This window comes from Entelurus aequoreus, linkage group LG16 (genome assembly GCF_033978785.1).
Source record: "Entelurus aequoreus isolate RoL-2023_Sb linkage group LG16, RoL_Eaeq_v1.1, whole genome shotgun sequence".
NCBI lineage: Eukaryota > Metazoa > Chordata > Actinopteri > Syngnathiformes > Syngnathidae > Entelurus > Entelurus aequoreus.
In genome coordinates, this window is record NC_084746.1 from 29,022,978 (window position 1) to 29,048,378 (window position 25,401).

A 25,401-nucleotide genomic window follows, 5' to 3' on the forward strand; every position below is an offset into this window, starting at 1 on the left:
TGTGCTATGTGTATTATCAAGCTAAGGGTTTGATGCTGAATTGACTAAATAGTTCAGTCATGACCCTATGAAGACCTGGAACAAGTCGCTGTTGGAAGATAGCAGATTGTTTTTGTTGCACCTGGTTAAAGGCGGCAAACTCCCAGGCTGTGGTTGCTATAAATAGCTGTGCATACAGTAAGCCTGTTTTTGAGGCTCTATGAGAACATGGAACTGGCACTTGTCCTCTTGCTTGTCACCACTGGTGGGTTTTAAGTATTTTCTTCTTTAAAATATGTTTTAAATCTGACCTTTGATCATCTGTCTGCAGTGTCCAGCTGCGGGGTCCCCAGCTACCAGCCCCACACCGGCCGCGTGGTCGACGGGGTCGAGGCTCGTCCGTACAGCTGGCCATGGCAGGTTTCTTTGGAGTCATTCTACCCGACCTGTGGAGGAACCATGATTGCTCCAAACTGGGTCTTGACTGCTGCGCACTGCGTTACGTGAGCCCTTTTTTTTAGACATTTATACAATAAAGTCCTCAGCATTAACCAGTGGTGATTCTTGCAGGTTCCACACATACAGAGTGGTTCTGGCCGAGCATGACATGAACTCAGACGAGGGACCTGAACAGTCAATTCGTGTGGAGAAAATGATCATTCACCCAAAATGGAATGACAACTGTGTGTCTTGCGGGTAAAGTTGTCACCGCTTTTAAAGACCACATCTGGATTACTGTAAAACAGCAGTTTTCAGGTAAATTTTTGCTGTCAAAGGAACGACATTGCTTTACTTAAGCTGGAGCAGAGTGCCGTCATTAATGACAAGGTTCAGCTGGCATGCTTACCAAAGCAGGGAGATACCCTAGCCCACAACCAGTCCTGCTACGTCACAGGCTGGGGTCGCCTCTACTGTGAGCTTGCACACACCAATATTTAAAGACTCTCTAAAATGATCTTCCTAATTTGTGTTCCCTGCCTTTAAGCCGGTGGGCCCCGAGCTTCTAGACTACAGCAAGCTCTTCTCCCGGTGGTGGGCCACAGCATCTGTAGTCAGAGCGACTGGTGGGGAGGTTCGGCCAAAACGACCATGGTGTGTGCAGGAGGAGACAGCAAGTCAGCCTGCCATGTAAGAGGAGTTTTTTAGTATTAAAGAAAAAAAAATGGCGGTGCAGGAATGTGTGACATCATTTTGTAGGGCGACTCAGGAGGCCCTCTTAACTGTAAAGGCAAAGATGGCAGATGGTACGTCCAAGGGGTGACCAGCTTTGTAGATGGACGAGGCTGTAACACTCCTCGCAGGCCCACAGTCTTCACCCGCGTGGCTTCCTTCGTCCCTTGGATCACGCAGGTCAGAACCCTGAATGACTTGCAGTTAAAAAAAAAAAGAAAAACAATAATACAAAATGTTTATGTCTTCTCTCTTTTTTCACGTCTTTGTAGATGATGGCCCAAAATTGACTGGTTTTCCTACTTAATAAATAAAAGACTCTTCAGAACATTAGTTTAGTTTTTTTTGTATTCCTCTACTTACTGGACACAATTATGTATAGCAATTCATGGTATCTCCATCAGAATTCCGCCTATATTAATAGATTAATTATCTTCTAATGATCGCTTACAGTATGTAACGTGGTGGTCATGTATTGGTGTATCACTGAACTGCATCATAGTGATACATGTATTGGGCACAATATGAGAGAGATACTACACCACAATAAACATTGTGAAATGAATATCCATATGTCAAGCATTTCTTTAGAAAGGCATCATTTTCAGCACGTATTGAATCCAATTATTTTGTGTGTAATGTCTTGGAAAAGTAGAGACATGTAAATCAGTCAATATTTATTTATAAACTTGCAATATGAAGAAAAAGCCACATGGCGACGTGTCACAAAACTGTACAGTACTGATTAGACCGAAAAATACATTGCTATAAAGTTGCAGTTTATGTATTTGATAGATATTATACAAGACTGGGCATTTAAATCTGAACAATCAGCTGAGATAGGCTCCAGCACCCCCCGCAACCCCAAAAAGGGACAAGCGGTAGAAAATGGATGGATGGCAATCAACATTAGGACTAATAAACTAAAGACGGGTATAAGTTGAAGATGACTTAAAGGGGAACTGCACTTTCTTTGGAATTTTGCCTATCATTCACAATCCCTATGTGACACGTTTTTCTCTTTTGTATGTATTCTAATTTATAATATTCAGCTCATACTACATGGCTAACAACATAGCTAATGGGAGTTATCCATTTCGCCCATAAAGCTCTCTAAAAACACCGCAAACAATACTCCATTTACATGTTGTGACCTGCATATTAGCGACATTGTTGTTACAGGAGCTAACTCAGAGGAACTACTTTTGGCGGCACCTTAATCACAGACAGGTAACGAGCTACTGCAGCTAATGACATACTAAGCCTGTGAGCTGCTGCATTGCCTCTGAGTTGATAAAAGTTTGTACTAGATTATACTTCATGCCTCGCACTCGTATAGTGGAAGGCTGTGGCCATTGATCAACTTTGATTAGCCTGGGAGACATCGCTAGGAAGACACAAAAAGACTTGTTTGAGCCCACCTTTTTTTAAAGTTCATGCTGAATTCATTGTCTTAAATGGCAAAAACTAATCTTGAGAGCAGACATTGTAGAGTAAATGATTGTTTTGTTATCTTTGAAGTTTGTATTTCTTGTTCAGCTTTTAGCAATAGTGCTACTTGCTGGATCTGCTCATCACTCAGCTACTAAAAGTTGTAGCTCATCATCCTTATATTCAGGCTCACAAATATAAAGTTCTGACTCATCATTTGTCCCAAAGTAGTTGTCGTCGTCTCTCATGAAGTCTGCCATGATTAACAATCGTATTTTAATGAAAGGAAAAGGGAATGTATTGATGGGTCTGTGAAATCAATGCGCTGTCATAATGCTTAAAATGACCAAAATTCATACTTATTACATGTTATTATGACTGTGCATGTTACTACATTACATATATACTTACAGCATGTATATAAAACTGAGGTTTTTGGATGTTTTGTAGAGCGATTTATATGTGGAATAGATCATGCGTGCTTGTCTAACATAAGTATTGTGAATGATAGGCAAAATTCCAAAAAAGTGCAATTTCCCTTTAACTTGGATAGTAATGTTAAGTCTTGCTTTACCTTACTGGGCGAGTGACTTTAAATCATTCCACTCACATGTCCCTTCCTAATCTCCCATGGTAGTCACAGCGATGAGTTTGTCCGGGTGAAGAAATTGATCCCCCGGAGCTCTTCGGGCAAGAATTCCTGCTCCACATTGGAATCGTATATGTAACCTTTGCCATAGCCAAGCTGCTTCATGAGGCGGGAGGATGCGTTGCGCAGGTGAAGCGGGACGGGAGGCATGGGGCCTTTGTGGTTCCTCAGACAAGCCTTTACGTTATTGTAGGCCATGTGGACCTCCATGGATTTGGGCGCTCGTGAAAGGTAGACCACGCACTGTGCAAGATTGACCTGTGGAGCAGTAATAGAACGATGAATAAAAAATATACATATATTTTTTAACCTGCTGCCATCTTTCAGTACCTCACACTGAGGCATCCCAATGAAGTGACAGGCCTGAAAGGTAGATACAGCTTGAGAAAGAGCGAGGGGATCCGCCATACCTAAAAGCGACAACAGCACATGAGAAGGCAAAAAAAAAAAATGTAAAAGGTGAACTGCACTTTTTTTATTTTTTTATTTTGGCTATCATTAACAGTCCTTATGAAGACAAAAGATTGTTTTTTTTCAGTCTTATTTATAATCATCTCGTTCTAGGTGACTAGCGATGGAGCTAATGGGATCAATACATTTTGCCTCTAAATCACTTTAAAAAGGCACCCAAAAACCGCCAACAATACTTAATTTACGTTCCATAACATGTATAATAACCAAACTGTAGCGACATTGTTATTGTAAGAGTGAACACGGAGGAACTCTTTTTCTAGCATAGCAACAGCATGCTACGGCATTGGCGGTAAGCGAGCTACTGTGACAACAGCTCAATGGCTTTTGAGTTTGTAATGCACAACACAATGCGATAAGACACCAATCTGTACTGACTGAAAAACATGAACAATCATATTACAGTATCTGTAAAGTATTAGCCCACATTTCATGTTTTGTTTGTACACAGCTAGCCAGACAGCATATTTACTGTAGTTGTAATGAGCATGATGTGCTGCGTGTATCATGATCGATATTATAATGTGACTGACTCAATTGTCCGTTTGTTTTTTTTAAGTTGATTTTGGGTAAGTACGCCATTTATGTTGGCATAGCTTGGCTACCAGGTCACCATTTACACCGTCGAGTCACGTCGACCTCCCTCTCTCGGCATCCGTCTGCTCCAACATTTCACCCTTCCTTCGTGCTCGCTTCTATAACCAAGTTCATCTTCCGTATATTCAGGTTAAAAAATATAAGGTTGTGATTCTTCTTTTGTCCAAAATAATCGACTTTGTTGTCTATTACCAAGTTTGCCACGATTAGAAAACACAAGCGTTTGTTGCCGGAAGTCGGAAACGGAAATAAATGCGCTGAGGAAATACGTTCCCGTATTGCTTAAAATGACCAAAACACTGTAATTTTTGTACATCAACTTGTCTGTTACTACATTATATATAGACTTGTAGTGTGTATATAAAACATTGGAGGGTTTTGAAGGCTACAACGGTAACTTCTTTTAGCTGCATCTTGCAAGTGTTTTTGATAATATAGAATCTTAAAAAAAAAAAAGACGTGTTCTTGGCTCTCAGGATGAGTGTGAACGATAGGCAAAATTCTCCCCAAAAAGTGCAGTTCCTTTTTTAAATCTGCTCGAGCGGACATTATTTGTCTTTCCTACCCACGTCTTCGCTGGCAAAGCTGATCAGCCTGCGAGCCACATAGAGTGGATCCTCACCACCTTCCAGCATACGCCCCAGCCAGTAGAGGGCGGCGTTTTCATGGGAGCCTCGCATGGACTTATGCAAAGCTGAGATACAGTTGTAATGCTCCTCGCCTTTAAGTTTCTCACACATACACACACACACACACACACACACACACACACACACACACACACACACACACACACACACACACACACACACACACACACACACACACACACACACACACACACACACACACACACACACACACACACACACACACACACACACACACACACACACACACACACACACACGCGCACACATTTCATATGAAACATTATCTGAAGAAATTAACTAAATAAAATGTTGTTGTTTTTTTACCCTTACAGCTTCCAACACAGCTAATGCTGATGTGATGAGACCAACCCATACAGAAGTGTAAGTTTTAATATGAGCCATTCATCAACTATGGTAAGTGCTTTTCATCACTGCGTAAAACGGGCACCAGTAAATCTCCTTGTTTGGGGACAGCTGAATGTTATGTAATGGGACAATTTATGAGACTGCCTTTCTAGTGTAGGCAGACTCGGTGAGTCTTCTGTAGAGATGGTCATGACAAGAAACTATAAACGACTTGTTTTTATTATAGAAGATGCATTTCAAAATAAGGCTGCATTTCTTCAGTATTTCTTCTTTATGTTATTCATACTCCAAATGATTACCACTGAAGAGAACCTGAGTTGTAGTATGTATCCAATTTTGCCTGGCACAAAATGTGTTTATATTCATATTAAAATGTGTCGGGTGCTTTGCTAAATATAGCCAACACTGTATTTGCGCCTCAAATATCAAGCGATGAGATGATTTGCTTTGGTAAGCAATGAGAAGAGCAGCTTACCGGCTTTGTCGTAGAGAACATGAGACCTCTGGAGGCCCTCCTTGACATGTTTCTCCTTCACAACTATTTCCTTCGGTGAATCGTCTGGTCCGAAAGGACTCGCTCGGTTCCAGCCGCCCTGAGCCTGAACGGCCAGCTGCAGACTGTTGAGCCCTGCTCGGGCATCACCGTCGCAAAGGTAAGCGATAGTGTCCATAGCTTTTTGCTCGATGAAAACCTTTGGCCTGAAAACAAATCGATAAATCATATTTAATAGTTACTGTGGGTGAAGGTGTCCCAGGCAAACAGCTCTGTGTAAAAATACCCCAGGCAAAAAAGATCTCTGATGTCGGCGCCAAAGACTTTTTATCCTCCTAATCTCACAATGTCATTAAAAACAACCCCCCCGGAGGATGCCACTCTGTTTTAGTGCAAGCACCTAACTTGTTGATGATACAGAACTCCTGTGCTTGCGTTTTCTGTGTACTGTAGTCCAACCATTGGAATGAAAAGTTGACGCTTTGGAGACATTTTAATCATATTACCAGAAATCAGGAGGTCCTAAAGGAATGATAACATGTTTCCATAACATGATTGGAAATCTACAGCAGGCTCATTTACTAAAATGCCTCGTCTATAGTAGGGGTGTGCGATAAATATCGGAAAGATAATTATCGAGCTAATATGAGTAACTCTGACGTCACCAATGTTTCTCATCAATTTGAATTTATTTTTTATTTATTGAGTCTGTGTAATTTTATTTTTAAGTATCAAATGGTTCAAGTCGATTAAAAAATGTTTGGAGTTCAAATAAATGTTTATTTATTTTTATTTCAGAAAAATTAGATGCACTTCAAATCTTTTCTGTTACAGACAAAACAAAACATGTTAATAAAGTTATTCTTTGTTGTAAGTTTTTCTTTCATGTTCAGGCATGTGAGCACCTTTCAAGAAAAAAAGGACGACTTCTATATGCACGAAGTGCTGCCACAAAAGCCCCGAAAGAAAGTTTTGAAAATAAAGACTGAATTTCCTGAAATTGGGTGCATTTGTACACTACATTTTACCTTTAGATTTATTGTCATCTACCTACATCTTATGGCTGTCCTTTTGAAACATACATGTCCCATTTAATGTACCACAGAATTATTTTTTTTTAAGTACGTAATTTACTAACATTATTATCATTGAAAATTTTAATCTATAACATGCATGCAGAACTCAGAAAATGTTTCCCATTTGGAAACTCTATCCTATAGCCACACCCTCTCGAGTAATATGCTTCCGGTGTTGTGACCTCTGTTTACATCCTTCACGTCAAAAATACACATTCTCGCGAGCTACTAATAAATGCTCTAGAACAGGCCTATTCAACTGTGGGCCCGCGGGCCACATGCGGTTTGCCAAAGTTTTTCATTTCGCCAGCCGAACATCAACCAAACAGGCTTGATAAAACCATTTAAACTAGGGTTGGTCATATATGCAGTACTCCTGCAACACCACAGGGGCAACAACGAGGCAACGAGGTTTGATCAAAAGAGGGAAGCCACACCGAAGAGGAATGAGAGCGGGCGCCCTTGTCCGTCTCCGCAGAAGGGGATTACGCACGCCCTTACCTGGCATCTTTCTCTCCAACATCCGCTCACTTGCCAACAAGATGGACGAGCTAGCGTTGCTGATGAGAAGAAACAAGGACTTTTCCTCATCTTGTGTTTTGTGCTTCACGGAGACGTGGCTGAGCGCGAGTGTCCCGGACAGCGCGGTTCAACTGGAGGGCTTTCATCTTCTTCACGCGGACTGAGACGCGGGAATCTCCGGCAAAACAAGAGGCGGTGGAGTCTGCTTCTTCATCAACAGCAACTGGTGTACAGACGTGACGGTGATATCCCAACACTGCTCTCCTGCTCTGGAATATATTTTCATTCACTGTAAGCCCTTTTACTCACAGCGTGAGATTGTTTCATTTATAGTAGTGGCTGCCTACATACCGCCCAGCGCGGACATGCATGACGCTCAGCGCACGCTTGCAGGCCAGATCTTACATGTGGAACAGTCTTTTCTGGACTCTCTTGTTATCGTACTTGGTGACTTTTACAAGGGAAATTTGAGCCAGGAATTACCCAAATATAGGCAGTTTATTAAATGCCCGACCAGAGAGGAGAACACTTTGGATCACTGTTACACTACAATAAGTAAGGCATACCATGCAGTCCCGCGCGCTGTTCTCGGACTATCAGATCACGTGATGGTGCACTTAATCCCTTCATACAGACAGACTGAAACTGACTGAACCTGTTATGAAGACCATTAAGTGTTTCACCGCCGAGGCTGTGGAGGAGCTGCCTGCATGTTTGGAGACGACAGACTGGGAGGCAATTGGAGTGGCCACGGACAATCTGGAAGAGTATACGGACACTGTGACCTCATACATTCAGTTCAATGAGGCGCGCATCATTCCAACACGCACCAGGGCTTATTATAACAACGACAAGCCCTGGTTCACACCCAAGCTCTGACAGCTGCGCAAGAAGGAGGCTGCCTGAAGAAGCGAGGACCGGAGTACCTACAGAGAAGCGAAGTACCACTTCAACAGGGAAGTGGAGAAAGCTAAATCTGTGTACTCTAACCGTCTACAGGAACAGTTCCGCTCCAATGATTCTGCAACCGTTTGGAGAGGGCTAAGGGCCCTTACGAACTACAAGCCCAAAGCCCCCCAGGCCCTGAATGACCGGACTCTCGCTCAGGGCCTTAATATACATTACTGTCGTCATGAACGGCCTTCAGCTCATCAAAGCTCTGCTCCTCCCACCATCACCCTCCCCACCAACGCCAGCACTTCATTAAAGGATTTAAAGGACTCCAAGGACATCACAGAACTTTAAAGACCCTCTCCATCCGAGAGGAGGATGTACGCTGGCAGTTCTTGAAGCTGAACATGCGGAATACCCCCGGGCCGGATGGTGTCTCCCCCTCCACCCTTTAGACACTGCGCGGATCAGCTGGCTCCTGTCTTCACTGACATTTTTAACACCTTTCTGGAGCTATGCCGCGTGCCGCTCTGCTTCAAGACCTCCATCATTGTCCCTGTCCCCAAGAAAGCACGGATCACAGGACTTAATGACTACAGGCCGGTTGCGCTGACGTCTGGGGTCATGAAGTCCTTTGAGCGCTTAGTCCTGCTCCATCTCAAGGACATCACCGCCCCCCTCCTGGACCCATTGCAGTTCGCCTACAGAGCCAACAGGTCTGTGGATGATGCAGTGAACCTGGCCCTCCACTTCATCCTGGAGCATCTTTACTCCCCAGGAACCTACGCTAGGATCCTGTTTGTGGACTTCAGCTCTGCCTTCAACACCATCCTCCCTGGACTGCTACGAAACAAGCTTTACCAGCTCAGCGTGCCCGACTCCCTCTGCAGTTGGATCGATGACTTCCTGACAGACCGAAGACAGCACGTGCGACTGGGGAAGATTGTCTCGGACAGTCGAACCACGAACACTGGTACTCCTCAGGGCGGTGTACTTTACCCCTGGCTCTTCTCCCTGTATACAAACTGCTGCACCTCCAGTCACCAGTCCGTAAAGCTGCTCAAGTTTGCGGACGACACTACCCTCATCGGGCTCATCTCGGATGGCGACGAGTCCGCCTACAGGAGAGAGGTGGACCGGCTGGCGTCCTGGTGCAGCCTCAACAACCTGGAGCTGAACGGCCAAAAAACAGTGGAGATGATCATGGACTTCAGGAAAGTCACAGGCCCACCATCCCCCCCTCACCCTGATTGACTCTCCCACCCCCGTCTCCATTGTTGACTCTTTCCGTTTCTTGGGCACCACCATCACCCAGGACCTCAAGTGGGAGCCGACCATCAGCTCCCTCATCAAGAAGGCCCAGCAGAGGATGTACTTCCTGCGGCAGCTGAGGAAACTTAAGGTGCCGACCGAGATGCTGGTGCAGTTTTACTCAGCCATCATCGAGTCCATCCTCACCTCCTCCATCACCGTGTGGTTCCCCGGCGCCACAGTCCAGGATAAGCATCGACTGCAGCGCATCGTACGTGCTGCTGAGAAGGTGATTGGCTGCAAGCTCCCATCCCTCCAGGACCTGTCCTCCTCCAGGACCAGGAGGCGTGTGGGTCGGATCACAGCTGACTCTTCTCACCCCGGACACAAACTATTCTCCCCTCTCCCCTCAGGCAGGAGACTACAGTCCATCCGGACCCACACCTGAACAGTTTTTTCCCCTCGGCCATCAGGCACATGAACAATAACAAGATCTGATAGCTCAGTTACAGCTCTTTTTATTACCTATTCTGTGTTATATGTGTTTTATGTTGCACGATTGTACCAAGAAAAATACCTAGTTTGTGAACCCGTTCTCAAACAATGGCAATACAACTATTCTGATATGTGTCACAATAAAGCAGCAGTGGGGTGAGTAGAAGAAGACTTCATTCAACCCTGAAAAAAATCGAAATAAATTGCAAAAATTTGACTTTTAGCAACGACTGAACAATAAAGTATGAATGTTCTGCCCCAAACAAGTGATCGAGTCATTGTTTTCTGTCAGAGCTGTTAAGTGGAGGACACTGTTCCAGACGAGCAGTTTGTTTTAGATCATTTATTTGTTTTTTATTTAAATGGCTGACTCTGTGATGTGTTTTATATTTGAGGTTGTGTTGCCTTTTGTCTGAAAGTAACTCTGGTAATCAAAGCTTGTTTAATACACATAGCGCTAAATTTGGTCACACATTTGTGTTTAGGTCCTTTTAAGCGATAACGCGTCTCCTTAGGTTTAATTGTGATGAGTCACATTCATTGGGTAATTTCTATTTACGTAAACATCTGCAGTTTATTGTGTGAATGTATTAACACTAAACCCTCCATTTGATTTGTGTAAAATACAAATGGACATTATGTAAAATACACAATGGATGTTATACTTTTGTAATGTTTATTTTATATTTATATTTTAAGGTCTTACAAACTTAAATGAAGGAAGAAGTGTAAAGAAATAAAACTAAGGAAGAAAAATTACTTCAGAAGGACCATCAATCCTCGAAAAAACTTTTGGAGCTTCTGTGTCTTCATCCTATTAACTATCTGTCTAGCTGCACACGCTGGAAAAGACTAGCGAGGGCAGAATAATACATTTATTGACAGTGCAGTGTGTCCAATGTGTTTACGTTGTAATTAAAGAAACGCTGTCTCAAAGGAATATAACCTGCAGAGGCATTTTCTGACGAAACATCCACATTTTGATGTCCGGCCACTGAGCCCTTGGGCTCCTGAAACTGCAGCCCTCTTTACTATGTAGTTGAATAGCCATGCTCTAAAACTACAACTAGTTAGGAACTAACCATGTGTGGATTGTAATCATCCAAATAGGATTAGCAGCAAAGTAGAAAGTCAACAAAATTATAGCTCGGAGAGCGAACGCAGGTGACAACAAGCTAACTAACTAGATAATGCTAACCATGGTCACGAGCGAGCTTGTTTCGGCACCTCGATCATCACCCTGTCCAGCAATTCAGTGCAGCGTTTCGGCAAGAGGAAGAGTGAATACCTGCGGCTGAGGCGAGCAATTGACAATTCTTGTTCGGATCGTATTTTAATAATTCGATAAATAACGCGGAAGTGATATTTTGATGCAAAAATTAATGTTTGAAAATGCTGATTTTTTTCGCGGACATTTCACATGCTTTACATTAGTGATACAATGTTATGCAAAGGTGTACTTATAACAATTTTATAGACAAATGATACAATTTATAGTCATAGTGGAGAATGGGTGGGGCGCAAAATTGTTTCTTCTTCCTAGGAAGGGGTAACCGTAACAAGCACTGCTGTAAACAAACAAACATGGCATAGATGTTGTGGGACATCTTCACTGTTTCAGAAGAAGCCAATTTGCATGCTTTTGGCACCAAATGTAGGGCTGGGCCGATAAAACAATATCAATATATGTCGAGATAGACACGTAATTGATTTTGATAAAAATGTGTTCAATGGAACGTTGTATAATAAATCTGCAAAGAATTTGTTCTCAGGTTTCTCTATGTTTACATTTTTACACGTTATATTATTTTGTTACACTTTATTATGCATTTTTTACATGTTCCTTATTTTTGCAACTGAATTATAGGAGGTTATTGTTAAGTGTTAATTGTGATTATAAAATGGTGTTTACATTGTTGGCTTGAGTGTTTTCCATGGCTGTGTTGACATGTCCTTTCTTTTCTTCCTGCATAGGTGAGGGGATTTTAATCAGAGGAAGGTTACATTTGAAATAATATTTTAATATTATTATTCATTATAATAATAATAATTTTTTTTTAAATATTTTTCACGTAGTCTATATTTTTAATGAGACATAAAAAATATCAATAATTAAAGATATCGACCAATATAAAAAAAGTATTTCATGATTCAGTTTTTAGCCATATCGCCCATCTATAACTAAATCTTCTGCAAACATCCCACGAGTAGGGAAGAAAAAAAAATCGAGCTTCAACACATCATACCTTTCAGCCATCTGAAAAGCCAGTATTGCTGCGCCTGTGTTTTGAAAGCCTAAAAAGATGCCTGTGCTGCTACAAAAGCTGCCCCAAAGCCAGCTGCAAAGACCTACAGTTAATATATATGTGTATATATATTACAGTTAAATCTAATTGAAAAAAAAATTCCAATGTTGGCATTGGTCTTGAGAAACAGAAATTATCTGTATCGGTTATCAGGCATAGTCTATGGCAGGGGTCCCCAAACTTTTTGACTCGGGGGCCGCATTGGGTTAAAGCAATTTGGCTGGGGGCCGGGCTGCAATATATATATATATAATATATATACCGTATTTTTCGGACTATAAGTCGCTCCGGAGTATACGTCGCACCGGCCGAAAATGCACAATAAAGAAGGAAAAAAACATATATACGTCGCACTGGAGTATAAGTCGCATTTTTGGGGGACATTTATTTGATAAAATCCAACACCAAGAATAGATATTTGAAAGACAATTTAAAATAAATAAAGAATAGTGAACAACAGGCTGAGTAAGTGTACGCCATATGATGCACAAATAACTAACTGAGAACGTGCCTGGTATGTTAACGCAACACATCATGGCAAGAGTCATTCAAATAACTATAACATATAGAACATGCTATACATTTACCAAACAATCTGTCACTCCCGATCGCTAAATCCGATGAAATATTCCTCCCCGGTGTCGCCTCTGGTATGCGCCGTTTCCTTTCTTTCTGCTGCTCGATTGCCGTTCTCTGCTGCGTATTTCACTACGTCCAGCTTGTAATCTGCAGTATATGATTTCCTTTTCGGTGCCATTTTAGTTCAGCCCTTCTCGTTTTTTATAAGTTACCGCCAATGTTGATGTGACCCATTTTAATAGCTACGGCAGTAGCATAAAGCATATAGCAGTTAGCATCCTATGACCCACAATGCACTTCTGCCATGACCCTCCCCCGCTGAATTCTTATTGGTTGACGTGTGAGTGATGATTGCTGATGTGTGTGTGACGATTGCTGCCATTTGCTTCGTCTCTTACGCGAATGAGATAAATAATATTATTTGATATTTTACGGTAATGTGTTAATAATTTCACACAAAAGTCGCTCTGGAGTATATGTCGCACCCACGGTCAAACTATGAAAAAAACTGATTTATAATTCGAAAAATACGGTATATATATATACACACACACACACACACACACACACACACACACACACACACACACACACACACACACACACACACACACACACACACACACACACACACACACACACACACACACACACACACACACACACACACACACACACACACACACACACACACACAGTATGTGATTCTCGCGCACTAATTGACTGAAAGAGCGCGCACTTGCCACTGATGTCACTTTATCGATGGGAAAATACATTTTTAGACAATATGATTTGCCTAAGCAGCTAGGAGACACAGAGAGTAACAAGCAGTAGAAAATTGATTAGAAAGGGCAGATTTAAAAAAATAATAATGTAAAAAAAATAAAAATAATTCTCTTTTATTTTTTTTTTACTTGGGACTTCCTGCGAGACGGGTTTTGGACGCAGGTGGGCCGAATCCGGCCCACGGGCCATAGTTTGGGGACCACTGGGCTACAGCGTTAAAATCGACACAGACATAGTACATACTCTACTGACAAAGAACACAACAGATGCAATAAACCTGACCCAGCACCTTAAGGTTGGTAAGGGCTGCTTTGGACTGGACAGATGCCTGGGACCACCTCAGTCTGGTGCAAGTCCAACCGTTTAATGTGGACATGTGCAGTTTGTGATTTGCTTCGTTCTTTCCATGCCGGGCCAACAATATGGTCAACAAATCTGCCTGACGCTCAGCATCGCATTCCATGTGGAGCCAGCAGCCATGCACACTCACTGTCTACGTGTGCGTAAATCTGATCTGTCAACACATCATAAGGCACCAGAGCAGAGGAGATTGCGCTGGCTCCTCTATTCACTCCTCCCATAAATGATCTAAACAGGCCTTGCTAAGCCACAGCAACAGAAGACGAGAGCCCTCAACTAAGGAATTTAGATTTCTGCCGCGTTATCTAGTCAGGACCAACCCCCCTCGAGGAGCACTCACTTGTTTTCATCCGTTGGGTCTGTGTGTTTGGGATTGGATTGTTCCTGTTCCAGCACTCGAATCCCGAGGGCGGCTACAGCCCTCTCCAGGATCGAGCCCATCGCCTCGACAGAGAGCTTCTCGAGAACAAGCACCCTGCACCTGCTCAGCAGAGCGGAGTTCACCTGGAAGGACGGGTTCTCCGTGGTGGCACCGATCAGAGTGACGGTTCCGCATTCCACGTGAGGAAGGAAAGTGTCCTGTAGGGAGATGACAGCGGTGACCAAATTATGAGGTGACATCATTTCAATGGTGAGCATTTTTTAGATTAAAAAATGGTACAACTGAAACTTATCTATAAAAAATGGTCTATAGGTGTATAATTGACTGGTGGTCAGTCCAGGGATAGGCTCCAACTACAAAACCCAAAACCAGTGAAGTTGGCACATTGTGTAATTCGTAAATAAAAACAGAATACAATGATTTGCAAATCCTTTTCAACCTATATTCAATTGAATAGACTGCAAAGACAAGATATTTAATGTTTGAACTGAGAAACTTAATTCATTAAATCATTAACTTAAAATTTAATGGCAGCAACACTTTGCAAACAAGTTGACACAGGGGCATTTTTACCACTGTGTTACATGGCCTTTCCTTTTAACAACACTTAGTAAACGTTTGGGAACTGAGGAGGCCAATTTTTTATGCTTTTCAGATGGAATTATTTCCCATTCTTGCTTGATGTACAGCTTAAGTTGTTCAAAAGTCCAGAGTCTCCATTGTGGTATTTTACGCTTCATAATGCGCCACACACTTTCAATGGGAGACAAGTCTGGACTACAGGCAGGCCAGTCTAGTACATGCACTCTTTTACTATGAAGCAAAGCTGTTGTAACATGTGGCTTGGCATTGTCTTGCTGAAATAAGCAGGGGCGTCCATGATAACGTTGCTTGGATGTCAACATATGTTGCTCCAAAACCTGTATGTACCTTTCCGCATTAATGGTGCCTTCACAGATGTGTAAGTTACCCATGCCTTGGGCACTAATACACCCCCATACCATCACAGATGCTGGCTTTTGAACTTTGCGCCTAGAACAATCCGGATGGTTATTTTCCTCTTTGTTTCAGAGGACACGACGTCCACAGTTTCCAAAAACAATTTGAAATGTGGACTCGTCAGACCACAGAACACTTTTACACTTTGCATCAGTCCATCTTAGATGAGCTCGGGCCCAGCGAAGCCGGCAGCGTTTCTGGGTGTTGTTGATAAATGGCTTTGGCTTTGCAAAGTAGAGTTTTAACTTGCACTTCCAGATGTAGCGACGAACTGTAGTTACTGACAGTGGTTTTCTGAAGTGTTCCTGAGCCCATGCGGTGATATCCTTTACACACTGATGTCGTTTTTTGATGCAGTACCGGCTGAGGGATCCAAGGTCACGGGCATAATGTTACGTGCAGTGATTTCTCCAGATTCTCTGAACCTTTTGATGATATTACAGACCTTGGATGGGGAAATCTCTAAATTCCTTGCAATAGCTCGTTGAGAAATGTTGTTCTTAAACTGTTCGACAATTTGCTCACGCATTTGTTTACAAAGTGGTGACCTTCGCCCCATCCTTTGTTTGTGACTTACTGAGCATTTCATGGAGGCTGCTTTTATACCCAATCATGGCACCTACCTGTTCCCAATTAGCCTCTTCACCTGTGGGATGTTCCAAACAAGTGTTTGATGAGCATTCCTCAACTTTGTCAGTCTTTTTTTCCACCTGTGCCAGCTTTTATGAAACATGTTGCAGGCATCAAATTCCAAATTAACTAATATTTGCAAAAAATAACGTTTTCCAGTTTGAACGTTAAGTATCTTGTCTTTGCAGTATATTCAATTGAATATAGGTTGAAAAGGATTTGCAAATCATTGTATTCTGTTTTTATTTACACAACATGCCAACTTCACTGGTTTTGGGGTTTGTATATAATAGCATGGTTGCCTCAGAATCAGGAGTTTGAATTTGATTTGAATCTCTGAAGTTTGCACGTGCGTGGGTTTTCTCTGGAAACTCCATATTCCACTAATTGGAGACTTAAAAATTGCATATTGACTGGTGGTCAGTCCAGAGATAGGCTCCAACTATATAACCCTAATGATGACAAGCAGTACAGTACACCAAACGCATGGATGGCTGGATGGAATATGTTTTAGTTTAGTTATGTTGCAGTTCACATGACATGTACGGTTTTCCTTCACCTAATCAACACAAAAAAATGTGATGATGATGAAGTGTGTGTGAGTCCTCCACCTGCTGGGATTTGTTGAAGCGATGAATTTCGTCAACAAACAGGATGGTCCTCCTCTTGCACAGGCGCAGTTCGTTCTCAGCCTGCTTGATGACTTCTCGCACTTCTGCGGTGGACGAGCTGGTGGCGGAGAGCGTGACAAACCTAGCCGTGCCCTTCTTCTTACTGGTGCTGGCTATGATGTGAGCCAGAGTGGTCTGGAATTAAGCATACAGGTAAAAGCCAGTAAATTAGAATATTTTGAAAAACTTGATTTATTTCAGTAATTGCATTCAAAAGGTGTAACTTGTACATTATATTTATTCATTGCACACAGACTGATGCATTCAAATGTTTATTTCATTTAATTTTGATGATTTGAAGTGGCAACAAATTAAAATCCAAAATTCCGTGTGTCACAAAATTAGAATATTACTTAAGGCTAATACAAAAAAGGGATTTTTAGAAATGTTGGCCAACTGAAAAGTATTAAAATGAAAAATATGAGCATGTACAATACTCAATACTTGGTTGGAGTTCCTTTTGCCTCAATTACTGCGTTAATGCGGCGTGGCATGGAGTCGATGAGTTTCTGGCACTGCTCAGGTGTTATGAGAGCCCAGGTTGCTCTGATAGTGGCCTTCAACTCTTCTGCGTTTTTGGGTCTGGCATTCTGCATCTTCCTTTTCACAATACCCCACAGATTTTCTATGGGGCTAAGGTCAGGGGAGTTGGCGGGCCAATTTAGAACAGAAATACCATGGTCCGTAAACCAGGCACGGGTAGATTTTGCGCTGTGTGCAGGCGCAAAGTCCTGTTGGAACTTGAAATCTCCATCTCCATAGAGCAGGTCAGCAGCAGGAAGCATGAAGTGCTCTAAAACTTGCTGGTAGACGGCTGCGTTGACCCTGGAAAAAAGAGCTGGACTGCTGCTGAGTTGTCCAAAGTCATGTTTTCTGACGAAAGCAAATTTTGCATTTCCTTTGGAAATCGAGGTCCCAGAGTCTGGAGGAAGACAGGAGAGGCACAGGATCCACGTTGCCTGAAGTCTAGTGTAAAGTTTCCACCATCAGTGATGGTTTGGGGTGCCATGTCATCTGCTGGTGTCGGTCCACTCTGTTTCCTGAGATCCAGGGTCAACGCAGCCGTCTACCAGCAAGTTTTAGAGCACTTCATGCTTCCTGCTGCTGACCTGCTCTATGGAGATGGAGATTTCAAGTTCCAACAGGACTTGGCGCCTGCACACAGCGCAAAATCTACCCGTGCCTGGTTTACGGACCATGGTATTTCTGTTCTAAATTGGCCCGCCAACTCCCCTGACCTTAGCCCCATAGAAAATCTGTGGGGTATTGTGAAAAGGAAGATGCAGAATGCCAGACCCAAAAACGCAGAAGAGTTGAAGGCCACTATCAGAGCAACCTGGGCTCTCATAACACCTGAGCAGTGCCAGAAACTCATCGACTCCATGCCACGCCGCATTAACGCAGTAATTGAGGCAAAAGGAGCTCCAACCAAGTATTGAGTATTGTACATGCTCATATTTTTCATTTTCATACTTTTCAGTTGGCCAACATTTCTAAAAATCCCTTTTTTGTATTAGCCTTAAGTAATATTCTAATTTTGTGACACACGGAATTTTGGATTTTCATTTGTTGCCACTTCAAATCATCAAAATTAAATGAAATAAACATTTGAATGCATCAGTCTGTGTGCAATGAATAAATATAATGTACAACTTACACCTTTTGGATGCAGTTACTGAAATAAATCAAGTTTTTCAAAATATTCTAATTTACTGGCTTTTACCTGTACATAGTAATACCGGTAATTAACCAAGATTATCTAAAATAATTCAAAATACGTAAGAATAACACTACATCTTGCACTGTTGGCACTTGATAATTACTGCCAGCTGCATGTTACATTAATTAACGGTGATGACGTCACCAGAGCACCTTTCCGCATCCCGGTGGTCCCCAGAGGATGAGCGAGGGTATTTCCTGAGAGTCCAACACAAACCGCATGAGCGTCTCTTGGCCCACAACTTTACTTTGACCAAAGTATTCTTCCAACGTGTTTGGCCTGAGCAACGCCGCCAGTGGCTTGTTTGACGTCATCAGCGTCCGTAGGCTTAAAGTCTGTGCTGCATTCAATGTTTGTCCGTCATTCTTCTTCCGGGTTCCCAAACATACAGTTTCAGGTTCGGCCGGCAAACTCCGCTTAACTCCCTTGTTTCCACCCGCGTGTTTGTTGGTAAAAGAAGCGTCCGTGTCATTTTGAAGCGACACCTTTTTCTTGTTTCCGTGAAACATTGAGAATACCCCCAAAGAGGTGGAGGGCGCTGTTTGATGGTCGCCACAGTCCGGGAAATGAGGCGGTGCTTCGGAACAAAACTTCTTCCCAGGCGGCCCGCCGCCGTCCGGCAACAAACAGCGGGCAGTGTCGCCCTTTAGCAGACACTCGTCGAGGTGACCGTTAATAGAATCAGAGTTGAAGTCTTTAAAACAAACTGGACACTGTACCGAGTCAGGCGGCGTGTCTGTCGTGTCGTTCGCCATCTTGCTTCCGGCATAAACTTCAAACCTTTTGTCACGTGACCAAAACACAATTCTAAAAATAATTTAAAAAAATTATAAATAAATGTCCCACATCGTTATGTCAATAATATGTGCCTGAAATAAAAAATATATTAAATAAATCAGCATTAGATCGTGTTAGTTTCTTCTTTCGAGTTTAACCATTTCTTACATTCAAATGGGACGTTGAGTGGCACGCAATATATCAGGGTAAACTGGTTGCCATGGCGATGGCAACGATTATAATTTGTGAAATCAATTATCCACTCCTTAGTGTTGGATCTGGTATGTTTTATTGGTTAAGCCTATTTTTGAATGACAAAAATAGTGCAAGCTACTCCAAAAGCAGTTTTGTACAATTTATTGAACTCACCAATTATTTTGTATTCACTTCCTAGACATAAAATGGCCAAGTCGAGGTAAATTAGTACACAACTGTGCTAGTTTAAATGCCATAACAAAATCAGAGGAATGCATTACAAAGGAATACAAACAGAAATATTAAAACCAACAATTACAGGACTTAAAATGAATGTGAACCAATAAAAAGATGTATATAGTTGTAAAGCAATAAACAGAAAAACAATTCAGTGGAGTTAATTAGTATATATCAGTGGCGGGCCGTGCGTTTCCCACCTAGGCCTTCAGTGATGTCCTACTTAGTGACAGTCCGACTTTAATACATATCACTCAAAATACAATCATTTATGTCGCCACATGACCACGGCTTGAAAAATACTATACAGAAACACACTTGCGCATTACTGGGCATTGAATCATCTCAATTTGTCACAAGTGTACAAAACAGGCAATTTTTTGGCGCATTTAAAAATCAATAAACCCGCATTGGACGAGGTACTGACAAAACAAAAATAATTATAAAAAACATTTAATGTGAAAAAATATATTTGAACTCACAATTTGTAACGGCCATTTGATGCCGTATGAGCCATTGATATCGCTCTTAGTTGGTTGATTCGAGTGGAAGTGGCAGGCAAACCATTTCGCCGCCAGGACATTTTAACTCGTTTCCGGGGTCGGCCGACCTCGCCTCACAATATCTAGTCTCTCTTTAAATATCCTTCTTGAAAATGCCCTTGCCAATATATATCTGCTACCTAATCAACGTTTTGCTCTGCTTCTTTGTTGGTTAAAAAAGTGAATACCGCTGATTTCTCCGCTGGCCGGGTATGGTGCCACTTTCTTCTTTCGTAAATCACAAATTGTGATTGGATACTTGTGCATCTAGATGGGCTACTGTCAACAACTCATGATCTGATCGCAACTGTCCGTTAAGTGAATGTCCTCTGTTCGTTAAACTGCACAGCTAATGTGGATTCAGAAGGCCTCCGGCAGAATTCATACAGCGCTGGCAACAAGCTAGCTGAATTCTGATTGGATAAAAGCTGTAACTTAAAAACAGCAACACTGGAGCCTAATACTACATGAAGAGAATATGATGAATACTTTTATGTTTATGAAAAGTAAATCAAAAATAAAATGAGCTTTTATCACAAACCCTGTTTCCATATGAGTTGGGAAATTGTGTTAGATGTAAATATAAACGGAATACAATGATTTGCAAATCATTTTCAACCCATATTCAGTTGAATATGCTACAAAGACAACATATTTGATGTTCAACTGATAAACGTTTTTTTTTTTTTGCAAATAATCATTAACTTTAGAATTTGATGCCAGCAACAAAAGGTGGCAATAAATACTGATAAAGTTGAGGAATGCTCATCAAACACTTATTTGGAACATCCCACAGGTGAACAGGCAAATTGGGAACAGGTGGGTGCCATGATTGGGTGTAAAATTAGATTCCATGAAACGCTCAGTCATTCACAAACAAGGATGGGGCGAGGGTCACCACTTTGTCAACAAATGCTTGAGCAAATTGTTGAACAGTTTAAGAAAAACCTTTCTCAACCAGCTATTGCAAGGAATTTAGGGATTTCACCACCTAAGGTCCGTAATATCATCAAAGGGTTCAGAAAATCTGGAGAAATCACTGCACGTAAGCAGCTAAGCCTGTGACCTTCGATCCCTCAGGCTGTACTGCATCAACAAGCGACATCAGTGTGTAAAGGATATCACCACATCGGCTCAGGAACACTTCAGAAACCCACTGTCAGTAACTACAGTTGGTCGCTACATCTGTAAGTGCAAGTTAAAACTCTCCTATGCAAGGCAAAAACCGTTTATCAACAACACCCAGAAACGCCGTTGGCTTCACTGGGCCTGAGCTCATCTAAGATGGATTGATACAAAGTGGAAAAGTGTTCTGTGGTCTGACGAGTCCACATTTCAAATTGTTTTTGGAAACTGTGGACGTCGTGTCCTCCGGACCAAAGAGGAAAAGAACCATCCGGATTGTTATAGGCGCAAAGTTGAAAAGCCAGCATCTGTGATGGTATGGGGGTGTATTAGTGCCCAAGACATGGGTAACTTACACATCTGTGAAGGCACCATTAATGCTGAAAGGTACATACAGGTTTGGAGGAACATATGTTGCCATCCAAGCAACGTTACCATGGACGCCCCTGCTTATTTCAGCAAGACAATGCCAAGCCACATGTTACAACAGCTTTGCTTCATAGTAAAAGAGTGCGGGTACTAGACTGGCCTGCCTGTAGTCCAGACCTGTCTCCCATTGAAAATGTGTGGCGCATTATGAAGCCTAAAATACCACAATGGAGACCCCCGGACTGTTGAACAACTTAAGCTGTACATCAAGCAAGAATGGGAAAGAATTCCACCTGAGAGGCTTAAAAATTTTTTCTCCTCAGTTCCCAAACGTTTACTGAGGGTTGTTAAAAGGAAATGCCATGTAACACAGTGGTGAACATGCCCTTTCCCAACTACTTTGGCACGTGTTGCAGCCATTAAATTCTAAGTTAATTATTATTTGCAAAAAAAAAAAAAGTTTATGAGTTTGAACATCAAATATCTTGTCTTTGTAGTGCATTCAATTGAATATGGGTTGAAAAGGATTTGCAAATCATTGTATTCCGTTTATATTTACATCTAACACAATTTCCCAACTCATATGGAAATGGGGTTTGTAATTTATCATTCCCGGACGCGGCCACCGCTGCTACCCACTGCTCCCCTCACCTCCCAGGGGGTGAACAAGGGGATGGGTCAAATGCAGAGGACAAATTTCACCACTTTAACTTTAATCGTGATTTGTTAGGCCCACCACTGGTATATATCATGAGGTTTAGACTGTGGTAAAAAAAGCATAGAAATACAAAACCAATACAAAAAGCGTTCTCCTTTGAAGTGCATGCTCAGATTAATCACAAATGTGAGAAGACAACAGGATCCGAGCCAAGTGGAAAGTGCAAAGCTTAAGTCAGCTCCACGTGTGCCAACAGCAGAAACATGACCAGGCCGGCCTTCTTCGCCGACGTAGAGAAGGTGACAACTATGCACTCCTTCTGGGAGAAGGAGTTGGAAATATAGGTATCCATGTAGTCCATGCATTCTTTATAAAAAACAATTAATAGAGTATAGTAGCAACGGAGAATAATCCATGCACTGACAATTTAGTCTTCAGGAGCACCAGTAGAGGGGGCTATAAATCTAAATTCAAAGAGCAGTACAGCTGGATTTACTGCTTTTTGTGAAATACTATAATAATATGTAATAAAGTATATAATTGGAAGACCCATTTGGTCATTTATTAAAAATTATTAATGGAGCCTCCATAATGTGGACGTGACGTTCTTCCTCAAAAGGTTAATGGCAAAGCAATTTATACTGTAATGTAAACCAAACTGCCCATCAAACTAGAAATACGAGAAGCCCAATGGAAATAAATCTTGTTTGACTCAGCAAATCAACATAAGAGCTGAACCTTGTTTGCAAACATACACTATATGCTCATATAAACTACCTCAGTATAATCTCTCATGTGTTTTGTTACATTTGGCAGAGTAGCAATATAACAATAGCTCAGACTATGCATTCACACCAAGAGACTTGATCCACCAAGAAGGAATTCCTCAGTTGAATTTGGCCTTTTTTTTATTAAGAGCTATAGGGAAGTCAAATATATTAATATAAGACACTTTGGTCAAATATATATTTATTTACTATAGCAGTAACTGATAAACAGTATTGTTATCACATGTAATTGAAAAGGATCAATATTTGGACCAAAGGTGTCTGATCTCTATACAAACAACATTTGTAAAGTTACAAAGGACTTAAAGTTAGTATTATTTGCAGATGATACAACTGTGTTTTGTTCAGGAGAGAACACACAAAAGTTAGTACAAATAATAACAGAAGAAATTAACAAATTAAAAAGATGGTTTGACAAAAACAGACTATCTTTGAATCTCGGCAGAACTAAAATAATGCTATTTTGTACCAGTAGAAGAGAAAGTCAAACACATACAAATAGACTGAGTATATATTGAAAGGGTCAAAGAAAACACATTTTTGGGTGTAATAATAGATGATAAAATGAACTGGAAATCTCATGTAAAAAATATACAACATAAAGTAGCAAGAAACATGTCAATAATGAATGAAGCAAAACATGTTCTTGACCAAAAATCACTTTATATTCTTTACTGCTCGCTAGTGTTACCATATCTGAGTTATTGTGTAGAAATATGGGGAAACAACTACAAATGTGCGCTTCATTCACTAACTGTGTTACAAAAAAGATTAATTAGAATAATACATAATGTTGGATATGTAGAACATACAAACACTTTATTTATTGAATCAAAAATATTGAATTTCAACGATTTGGTGCATTTGCAAACAGCTGAAATTATGTACAAATCAAACCATAACCTGCTACCCAAGAATGTACAACAATTCTTCTCAACAAAATAGGAGAAATTCAACCTTAGAGGAAAATCTAATTTAAAACATTTGTATGCTCGTACAACACTTAAAACCTTTAGCATATCAGTATGTGGGATTAAATTATGGAACACATTAATCAAAGAAATCAAACAAAGCACCAATAGAATTCAGTTTAAGAGACTGTTCAAACTTTTCTTTCTTTCTTTCTTTTAGTTTATTTCGAACATGAACACATTTACATCATAATACATCACACAATTTCAAATCATTTCATTTACATCATGCCCAAAAAGGAGTAGGAAGAAGCAAAGCTTATTTAATCCTACCCCTTTCCCACTTCAAAGCGTTTACAATTATATAAAATCATTTACTGACCTTTTTATATAATAAAATAACATCTATGAATTAGTATATACAACAGTTTGTAATATATAATTAATTAATTCAGTCATTATTAACATACTGAGATGAAGAATATTTTCAATAAGGTTGGAAGTTTTTCTCAAAATTCTTCTTCTTTGTACTTTGTAAGCACTATTAATTTAAACAACCTCTTAAACTGGATCATGTCAGTAAAATTTTTTAACTTCTTTACTTAATCAATTCCATAATTTAATTCCACATACTGTTATGCTAAAAGTTTTAAGTGTTGTACGTGCATATAAATGTTTTAAATTATTTTTTCCTCTAAGGTTATATTTCTCCTCTTTAGTTGAGAAGAAATGTTGTACATTCTTTGGTAGCAGGTTATAGATTGCTTTGTACATCATTTTAGCTGTTTGCAATTTTACCAAATCACCAAACTTTAATATTTTTGACTTAATAAATAAAGGGTTTGTATGTTCTCTATATCCAACATTATGTATTATTCTAACTGATCTTTTTTGTAACATGGTTAACGAATGTAGCGCACATTTGTAGTTATTTCCCCATATTTTTGAACAATAACTCAGATATGGTAACACTAGTGAGCAGTAGAGAATTTGAAGTGATTTTTGGCCCAGGACGTGTTTTGTTTTATTCATTATTGAAATGTTTTTTTGCCACCTTATGTTGTATGTTTTGTATATGAGATTTCCAGTTCATTTTATCATCTATTAATACTCCCAAAAATCTGGTTTCTTTTACCCTTTCGATGTCTACTCCGTCTATTTGTATTTGCGTATGATGCTCTTTCCTACTATTACCAAATAGCATTATTTTAGTTTTACTGAGATTCAAAGATAGTCTGTTTTTGTCAAACCATCTTTTTAATTTGTTCATTTTTTCTGTTATTATATGTATTATCTTCTGTGTGTTCTCTCCTGAACAGAAA

At 40.9% G+C, this 25,401-nt stretch overlaps 3 protein-coding genes across 6 annotated transcripts in view; 1 reads left to right on the top strand and 2 right to left on the bottom strand.

Annotated features, from left to right (window-relative positions):
* The window catches only part of LOC133630804 (protein Wnt-3a), a 50,324-nt gene extending 49,884 nt beyond the window's left edge, over positions 1–440 (bottom strand). Inside the window, exon 1 of the mRNA XM_062022558.1 lies at positions 291–440. The gene's annotated coding sequence lies outside the window, so the exon portion shown is untranslated. The remainder of the gene's footprint in view (positions 1–290) is intronic.
* Positions 140–1,537, top strand: LOC133630807 (chymotrypsin-like elastase family member 3B). The gene is made up of 7 exons (XM_062022563.1): positions 140–244; positions 311–482; positions 550–675; positions 756–892; positions 965–1,107; positions 1,177–1,329; positions 1,422–1,537. Exons 1-7 carry the CDS (start codon positions 208–210, stop codon positions 1,437–1,439), a joined length of 786 nt encoding a protein of 261 aa, XP_061878547.1. The 5' UTR covers positions 140–207; the 3' UTR covers positions 1,440–1,537.
* wrnip1 (WRN helicase interacting protein 1) lies at positions 1,134–19,270 on the bottom strand. 4 transcript variants are annotated; one of them, XM_062022554.1, is made up of 8 exons: positions 18,630–19,270; positions 16,698–16,892; positions 14,416–14,654; positions 5,792–6,015; positions 4,863–5,018; positions 3,560–3,639; positions 3,191–3,487; positions 1,134–1,346 (listed from the first exon to the last, which is right to left on the bottom strand). In XM_062022554.1, the coding sequence occupies exons 1-7, from the start codon at positions 19,230–19,232 to the stop codon at positions 3,218–3,220; spliced, it is 1,767 nt and encodes a 588-aa protein (XP_061878538.1). In that variant the 5' UTR covers positions 19,233–19,270; the 3' UTR covers positions 1,134–1,346; positions 3,191–3,217. The 4 variants fall into 4 exon arrangements, with proteins under 4 accessions (XP_061878538.1, XP_061878537.1, XP_061878539.1 ...); XM_062022553.1 differs by lacking the exon at positions 1,134–1,346 and having other exon boundaries at positions 1,820–3,487; XM_062022556.1 differs by lacking the exon at positions 1,134–1,346 and having other exon boundaries at positions 3,260–3,487; positions 4,867–5,018.
* Between the last annotated feature and the right edge of the window lie 6,131 nt (positions 19,271–25,401).